Source organism: Carcharhinus amblyrhynchos, chromosome 8 (genome assembly GCF_965287045.1).
Source record: "Carcharhinus amblyrhynchos chromosome 8, sCarAmb.v2.hapA, whole genome shotgun sequence".
NCBI classification, from domain to species: domain Eukaryota; kingdom Metazoa; phylum Chordata; class Chondrichthyes; order Carcharhiniformes; family Carcharhinidae; genus Carcharhinus; species Carcharhinus amblyrhynchos.
Window position 1 is genome coordinate 8,836,327 of NC_137331.1, and position 9,208 is coordinate 8,845,534.

At 42.5% G+C, this 9,208-nt stretch overlaps 1 protein-coding gene across 1 annotated transcript in view; it reads left to right on the forward strand.

The window, feature by feature from the left end:
* pou6f2 (POU class 6 homeobox 2) overlaps nt 1-8,479 on the forward strand; it is a 534,150-nt gene extending 525,671 nt beyond the window's left edge. Inside the window, exon 16 of the mRNA XM_080193619.1 lies at nt 7,975-8,479. Within this exon, the coding sequence (XP_080049745.1) occupies nt 7,975-8,479 (505 nt within the window). The remainder of the gene's footprint in view (nt 1-7,974) is intronic.
* Nucleotides 8,480-9,208: the final 729 nt, after the last annotated feature.

Sequence of the window (9,208 nt, forward strand, 5' to 3'; positions counted from 1 at the left end):
TTTTTCCAATAACAGCTTGTGGACCCTCCTGCAAGCAGTAAGTGAGCGATGGGAAATACTGCTGCCACCTCACAGAAAGAAAACTTTGACAGAGGTGGCAGCTATGAGTGAGCAGCCTTGGCTTTGCCTGCAAGATCTGAGTGTAGTGTCAGAAGAGGGTGCATGACCTTCTCCATTCTACAAAGGTGAGTAAGGTGCCCATTTGCATCTTGAATGAATATATATATATATATATATATTCATATGTGGGAATGCATTTGATGGAGCTGGAAGGTGGTTACCAATTGGTTCCATTCACCAAGTTGATCTGTGCCTGACAAGGCTGTCTAGGACTAGATAATATAATAGGCATGTTTCAAAGGGGGAAGTCCTGCAATGTGTTGGGCACGTTGACTAGTGATGGTGTGGAGGAGCATTTAAACCTTAGCCATATTGAAGAGAGACTCATGATTCTACCCTTATCCTCACAGGAGAAGAAGCACAATACGATACTGACGGTGGTGTCCTATATCTGACTGTGCGAACACTGATGAAGGAGAACATTTTAGAGTTGGCTTGTGAGCCAAAAGATCTATTGATCGAGGAGAGGCAAGGGTTTTGGAGGAGGACAAGAGCAAAGGGGAACACTTGTGATGGGGAGTTGCTCAGAAACGGAGGGCAATGGGTCAAGGAGTGCAAGGTTATTCCCGTTGTTCCTCTATGTTCTTGCATCAATAAATGTTGGAATTATGAAATGCCCATTTGCAGAGTGCAGCAGCAGCTACTTTGCTGCTTTGATGCTCATGTATACTCATTGCTGATTTTCATCCATCAGACGGGCCATCGTCCAGACCAGTAGAGATCCAAATGGCTGACCATTAACTTCAGAAGAGGAGGGACCCTCAGGTGCTGCTGCGTCACATCCTTGCTCCACATCTCACACCACCTCAGATATTGGCAGCTTGGTGGGTTTGAGCACATCAATACAGAAGGTTGCACGTACTGGGGAAATCACATTACATTTGCCTGAGATGATTTTGGAGACTTGAGAGTTCCCAGGCTGCTGACAGTCAGAGGAGTGTTGGAGACGAGGAAGATGCTGAGACCCAGACAGTTGACGAGCATTTGGAGTCATCCATTAGGCGGCAAATGCTGGATGTTCAATGGAAAGTACGTGGAGATCTAACAGATCTTCCAGAGCGTTTGCATGTCATGGTTCATTCAATGCTGGAGTCCATGTGCAACATGAGCATGGTGGTCACCTTCAGCTCTGAGTACATTCGCAGTCAAGAGATTGGCAGCTCTTATGGAGCACCAGCTCCAGAAGCTCAATGAAGGATTTTGTGGGTTGCATTCAGACCTGCAAGCTTACCCTTTGGAAGTGACCTCAGCAGGGCATTGCCAGTGTGAGAGATGGGTGAGATGCCTATTGACTTTACTGGCTGGTCATCCATTTCTGGTGAGTGGGGAATATAAACAAACCTCACATTGGCAGATGAACAGCAGCAATCTGCATCCGGGCACTCAACTCGGGGTGCTTCTGATGCTGGCAGCAGCTCCTCTGCACCCTGCCAGTGACTGTTTCATCTGAAGACACCACGGCAACTGCGTTGGCCTTTCCTGCCCAGCTAATGTCTTCATACCTTCTGGAAACTAGAGGATGATCACCAAGGTTACCCAGACCAACAGGTTAGCTGAATCTGCTGTCTGCCTCCAATGCAATTGCCAGTGATAGGGTAGTATCAGACAAAGCATTCACAACCATGGAACCATAGAACACTACAGCACAGAAACAGGCCTTTTGGCCCTTCTTGGCTGTGCTGAACCATTTCTCTGCCTAGTCCCACTGACCTGCACCTGGACCAAATCCCTCCACACCTCACTCATCCATGTACCTGTCCAAGTTTTTCTTAAATGTTAAGAGTGAGCCTTCATTTGGAGGCTCATTCCACACTCCCACCACTCTCTGTGTGAAGAACCCCCCTTTAATATTCCCTTTAAACTTTTCCCCCTTAACCCATGCCTTCTAGTTTTTTTTTCTCCTCTAATGCAAACAGTTTAAGAAATCACTGTAAATGCAGAAGGGCAATCGCGGGTGAAATCCTTGTCTCTATGATTTATGTATTTTTGTTCTATATCACTTGATTAAAACCTCACTTCATTTCACACATCTTTCTTGTGCTATGAGTGCCATTAAAATGATGTGGGTATCCCACATCATGACTACTATTGACACCGCAAACTGCCGGATCCAAGTGGAGAGGATCTCCAAGAAGATACAGTCTGTGCTTTATATGCTCTGCCTGAGGCCAGAACTCTCCATTCACCTGACGAAGGGACTAACCCCGAAAGCTTGTGCGTTTACTATCAAATAAATCGGTTGGATTAAAACCTGGTGTTGTCAGACTTTTTACTGTGCCATTAAAATAGCAGGCCTGCAACCCAAACCAAAAAGCTAGTTGAGCATGATAGCTTTGGTCAAGGCGAGGATGCAGGAGAATGAGGGTGTCAGGAGGGGTTCATGATCGCCAAGCAATAATGAAATTTAAGCTCTTCAGGTATATGGAATGTTGCCTTTGGAATACTACAGGAAGCCTCTTTACATAAAAGCTTCCCTGGCTCCCAAAAGCCTCTGCTTTGCTGGGTCCTCAGCTTGAGTCTGTGGCTGCGCAGATTCATCCTCAGAGTCTGTTTTGGAATCGCCCTTAAAGGTGCGTGATTGTATATTGCAGTCTTCCTCTCCATCTGATCTCCCCAAGAGAGAGTCGGATTGTGCAGGGCACAGCGCACAATAACATTGACCGACACAATCTGGGTGCAGTTCTGAAACAAACAGCATGCCGTTCGCTAACTGTACTCTAATCCATGTTTGGCACAAAAACATCAGTATATCCACTGACCCTGATTTCCCGGGGTTGCCTGGAAATTTCCCATTTATGCTTCAAGATTAAGTTTGAACCTTTCCAAAGAGTGCCCACACATATACTCCAGAGTGCAATTACCATGGACAGAAACCCAACAGATCCAAATTCTCCAATACCTCCATTCCTTCCTCACCTCACCCCCATCCTGCCTCCTCCATGCCCCCACCCCCTTCCTCCCCACCCTCTCTGGCAACCTTGCTATAATTAAAGTGAATTGTACTCCTCCAACTCCCAGTATTTTGGGGCTCATTTCAATGAAGTTAATGCATTTTCAAGTTTACAGCAACAGTTTACCCTTGTATCCAGCCTTTGATATAGTGAAATTTTCTGCTTCATGGAGTCCTAGATGAGGCAACAGAGATGGAGAGTGGCAATATTATGAAGAGATTTGAACATAAAGATGAACATTTTAAAATCAAGACATTGCTGAACTGGGAGCCAGTGTGGGTCAGCAGCCACAGGGATGATGGACGGGACTCGGTGTGAGTTAGCATACGGGCAGCAGAGGTTACTTTAGGTTACACAGAGAGAACCAATCTCTACATTCTGTTTCACGGTGATTACCACAGAACCTCAGCATATCAACCCTATCACAAATTACGGACTGCGACAGTAGCACAGTGGCTAACACTGCTGTCTTATGGTGCCAAGGACCCAGGTTCATTTCTCGCCTTGGGTGACTGTGTGGAGTTTGCACATTCTCCTCGTACCTGGTTTCTTCCCACACCCCAAAGATGTGAGGTTTAGGTTGATAAATTTCCCCTTAGTGTCGGGAGATTAACAGAGTTAATATGTGGGGTGATGGGGATAGGGCCTGGGTGGGATCGTTGTTGGTGCAGGCTTGATGGGCCAAATGGCCTCCCTCTAAAGTAAGTCACTGATTTCCCAAAGCAAACACTTAAATTTGAGGAAAAGAGGGTTGGAATTCTCACATCTTACCCACCACTGGAATTTTAGCGGGTGGGTTGCAGAGAATGTGACGTTTCTTGACGGTTGGGTGGGAATTTTCAACTTTTAGACCAACACGGCTGGAGATTACCACCCGAGATTAAAGTGGAAATGATGCAAAGAGCACCCAAGAAAAATTGTTTTCCCTAATATTCTCATTGAAATTTGTTAAACTTAATTTGATATGTATTTTAGAGATAGAAGTTGGGGATTCTGGTCTCAGAAAAGCTTTTTATATAAAGCCAAAAGTTAAAATGGAAATCCACGTCCCGTAGTATTGTGTTTTTAAAATGCAGAGAGTAAATCCTGTATAAAGCAGTCAATTCAGTAAGTGGGGTTGCTGATTTGGAGCCTCAATAGACAAGAACACTGATCACTAAATAAGCCTTGATGTATCATAGGCCCTTCTCTGACTAAGTTCTGTTGTTATACACTAATGGAGCCTCTTACCAGCTCATCTCACCTGTTGATTGATGTGGCGAGCCGGGAAGATTGGGCGAGGGGTGAAAAATTGGGCGCGCACCTAGTTTTTCGCCTTTCGTGATGTCACCAGTTAAATAGTCAGTCATTTATTTTAATTTTATAAGTAAATTCTGAACGCAGTTATCCAGGCTCACTTGTCCTTACCTGCTCACGGTTGGAGGATTTCACTGGTGATGAACATCTATGGTCCCATCAATGAGGACCTGACATAATGACCTTGCCGGTGGGACTGGAGGCCGTTCTGGTCCCCCAAGTGATCGGAGGCAGGGCCGGGCACTACTCCAATGCCTGGAGCCCTGGCACTCCCAGCCCGGTACTCTGACAGTGTTCACCAGGTACCCTGGCACTGCCAGCTTGGCAACCTGCCACTGCTAGTCTGATACCCTGGCAGTGCCCACCAGGCACCCTGGCACTCTCTACTGGGAGGATTGGGCCTAAGGGGGCCACGCCTGAAAGGATTGGGATGATGAAGGGAAGGTGGGGGAGCTCTGTAGGTGGCAGGACTCTGCATCTGGAGTGGTTGGGTTCAGCCAGGATGGTGGCTGTGGCTCAGCGAAGTCAGCGGAGACTCTTCAGATGGCAGGAGGTAAGACTCCACCATCCAAAAAATGCAGACCGTGGAACTGAGGCCCTGTCTGCCCGACCAGGTGGTGGTTAAAGATCCCAGAGCACTATTTGAAGAATAATAGGGCGTTCTCCTGGTGTCTGAGCCATATTTATCCCTCAACTTACAGCTAAAACAGATTACCTCTTCGCCAGCTCATTGCTGTTTGTGGGACTTTGCTATGCGCAAATTGACTACACTGTTGTCCACATTAAACAGTGACTACAGTACAGAAAAATGCCTAACGGATGAAAAGCACTTTGAGATGTACCAAGGTTGTGAAAGGTGTCATTTTAATGCAATTTCTTCCTTTATGGTCTAATATGGTCCGGCAGTGAGAGAAAAGCTGTTCATGAGTCTGCAGTCCATTTAGTTTACTCAAGAGCAAAGGAAGTAATTTTGACATAGGTCAACATATGTTCTTAAAAAGTATCCACAGTAATGTCCTTCCCCTCAGTTACAATTGTGCAAGTATGACAAGAGATGTTATTTTTAAAAATATTTTTGTAGACTATTATGTTATTCTGTGAAGAGGTTTGTGATCTGTGTGCAAAAATAATTTAGTTAAGCTGGGGACTGATTGGTTGGGCTTGAGACATGAAGCGAGTGTAGATGTTAAAGGAATGCATTTGAAGTATTGAAGGCCAAGCAAATTTACTATAATTAAACATGCAGTGGATAGAAACTTGCATTAAGGAATAAATAAGGGTTTGGATTTTCGGCTGTTAAATTTCAAGGGAGAGTAAAGGTTTTGCAACTTAGAAAAGGTCATAATCAACAAGCAAAGGTTATTAAATTTAATTTGATCTGCAAATGGGAAGCAACAGGGAGAACATGAATGATCTTTCGTTTTGGGAAAGTTAAGTTTCAAGGAGGTACTAAGGACAATGGAATCAAAGGTGAAACAGAAAAACATTTAAGGAAAAATAGTGAGCTGTGTTGGATATTGGCTGTTGTGGAAGATCTGCTATCAACAGTTCCGAGAAGGAAGAAGTGAAGTTTAAACCAGTCACCCAGTTATTCCAGAAAAGCTTTGAGGTTGTAAAAAGCAATCTAGTGTCTGAAATTTTATATTTCCACAGCAGAGTGGAAAAGAGAAGTGAGAGGTTCTGTGGTATGTCTCCCTAAAGTGACAGTAGCTTTGTTTTGGGGATAATATTACAGGATTTTTGAAGTTAAACATCTATCAGGAGTTGTTACCTAGAATGTGTTTACTTGAGGGTCTGTCCAAGTAGGGAGTCCTTTTCAGGAAAAGTTTTGGGAAGCAAGATTTTACTACATAGCTGTAATCTTGTGTGTTTAAGTTTTATTTTATTTTTGTTAATAAATATTTTAACTTAATGTTCTAAATCCCAAAAGCTACTGGGATTTATGGCTTCTAAATTCAGTCGACTTTTCTTCTCATTGTCAGAATACATTAAAAAAGCTGTGATACATAGGCCAGGTGTCCTTGGGGATTTGGTTAGAGCAGCAATAGCTTCAGCTGGATCATAACAGCAAGTCTAAATTAAATGAATTGTTAATTTAGTTATTCACATGCTTGTGGGTATGTTTGAAGAGAGTCGTTTACATTGGATCAATCTGAACAAATTGCTACCAGAAGTGACCAAGTTGAGAGGGACTTGGACTTTCTGGAGTTTGGAAAGACTTTGATAACACAAATTACATCCTTCACATGATGAATATAGGATTGTGTGCAGTTATTTTTTATTTAATCAGTGATAAGCTATATCTGGAATATTGCATCAGAAAGAAAATTATGTTCAACGTTTGCAGAGATGAATAGGTTAATTAATTAAATATTAAATCCAAGTGAGTGACAGGAGAATGTTTCTGGGATTCGAACATCAACTTATTTTAATGAGAACCTCCATTCTGATTTTAATTACAATTATTATTGCAATACAGTTGATCTCCCTATAATTATGTTTCCATTTTAAACATTCATTGGGTCCTCCATCTAGCAAATTCACTGATTATTAACTGCCCATTACATCAAAGTTTTCCCCAGTACGGCTATGCTACAGTCAGTAACAACAGTTCAGTTCCATTGTGCAAAGCAACAAATCAACTCATGATTAAAAAGATCGATTTTGCCAGAAGCTACAGTTTATAAAATGTTTTGACTTTTGTTTGACAATAGAACTAATTTTGGTTTCTTTTTGAATGTCTGCATATTGGTATTTAATTGAACTTTTAAAAATGAAATAGCACTGATTTTAAATCATATTAGCCAATAATGGAATATCTCGTCTTCCACTCTTAGTATTGAATTAGCATAATTAATTTTAAAGCTTCATCAGTACTTTAAGTTGACCGTACACAACCAAATAGAGGGTGATTAATTCACCTTAAGAGGTGATCATAGCTGTAAAAAAAAGTCTTTAAAAGCAGAGTGTATATGGGTGACATCCTGTTGCATTATTGATGAGACAGAGTTGGTCATATAGCTGCTGCCTCTGTTACATCTCGGATGGTCATGCAGGTGAGCTGGGAAGCACGCTGCTGTGAGCACAAATTCCCTCTTTCTGCTCCCATGCTGATCACTGCAGGGGGAATCCTGGTACCTGTCTGGTGTCTGATGGATCAATTAGACTGTTGTCCCATTGATCTTGGCAGGTTCCATATCCCATTCTCCACCAAACCAAGTAATTTGAAGCAAAGTGTTCTTGGTTTTTTTTTTCTGTGTGCATGTTTTTCCCTGCAAATTGAAACAAGACATGGTGCCGTTTGTTATGTGACTAACACATTATGTGAATAGAGTAGTCACAATGTTAACTGGAAAAAAATTGTATAACTGCTTATGTTTATTCTACTTTCGGCATAAGAATTTTGATAACTGTTGTAGAGATATTAAACTGAATAAGTTACATGTGAATTGATGAAATTATACTTTTAAGATTAACTCTTATTGGCGAATGGTCTTCGTATAGCGTTGCAGGGCCAGTTCTAAGTGTCTCTGCCGGTTAATCAATCAGTAGGATCCCACCCTGGCAGAGCATCAGAGTAAGACTCTTCTTTCTCAACTTTCCTCAGACACACCATCCTGAGAAGCCACTTTTTCCTACCACAGGATACCCAAGAGAGCTCTATAGCTAGCAGTCTGACAGCCAAACTGAACCCTGGCCTTTTGTATCCTGCCAGGTTCGAAAAGCTGGACATCACCCCTAAAAGTGCCCAGAAGATTAAGCCTGTTCTTGAGCGGTGGATGGCCGAGGCTGAGGCCCGCCACCGAGCAGGAATGCAGAATCTAACTGAATTTATCGGCAGTGAACCCTCCAAAAAGCGCAAGCGGCGGACGTCTTTCACCCCCCAGGCCCTGGAGATCTTAAATGCCCACTTTGAAAAGAATACACACCCATCAGGGCAGGAAATGACGGAAATTGCCGAGAAACTGAACTACGATCGGGAGGTTGTTAGAGTTTGGTTCTGCAACAAGAGGCAAGCACTGAAAAATACAATTAAACGCTTAAAACAATCCGAGTCCTCAACAGGGCTGGCCATGGAACCACTCTCAGACTCTTTTGAAGAAGCCTCCTAAAATCAAAAATGTCCACCAATAAGTCGTGAAGCAAACGTCTTTGGAAAAGTCCTTGTGCATTTCCTGCGGGCAAAAGACTGCAACTGCTGTGTTGACACATTTCCAGACTGTCCATTGAATTTACTATTGAGAAAAGCAACACAACACATTATTGTGCGGTAGAATTAGTTTTAACAAAATCAAAAAGAACATCCAGTCGTTTAGCAGACTGAAACTGAACCAAATAGACATTTCATGTACTGTAAAATATTTGACTGAAAATAAACACCTTCCATGAGTTACAGAGAGCTCTGTATTTCACACAAGAACAACATCTGAAGTAGTGCCTGTCATTGTCAGGTACCAAGTGCTGCATTAATATTAATCTGTTAACCAAAGTCAGAAGCAAAGCACCAGAATCAAGTTAATAGCCTACTGTTTTTGAGTGTATATTGTGTTAAAGTTTTTACATTTGTAATTACTAAAATTGGATGAATTACTTTTTTTTCCCTTTCACAGATTGTGTCCGTTTGTCATGTTGGGGTAACACAACTGTAGAAGCCATTAATTACAAGGTTGTCATTTTGTCTTCTGTGCTATTGTAAGACCAGAAATGTTCACATGCCAACAATTTCTATGTAATTTGGCAGTCGCCAGTGTTTCTATGTGATGGGTTTTAAATTGCACTGTATTTTAGTAGTGCAAAGCAAAAGGGAATTGTGCACATTGCCAGTAATGTAATGTTGGTTG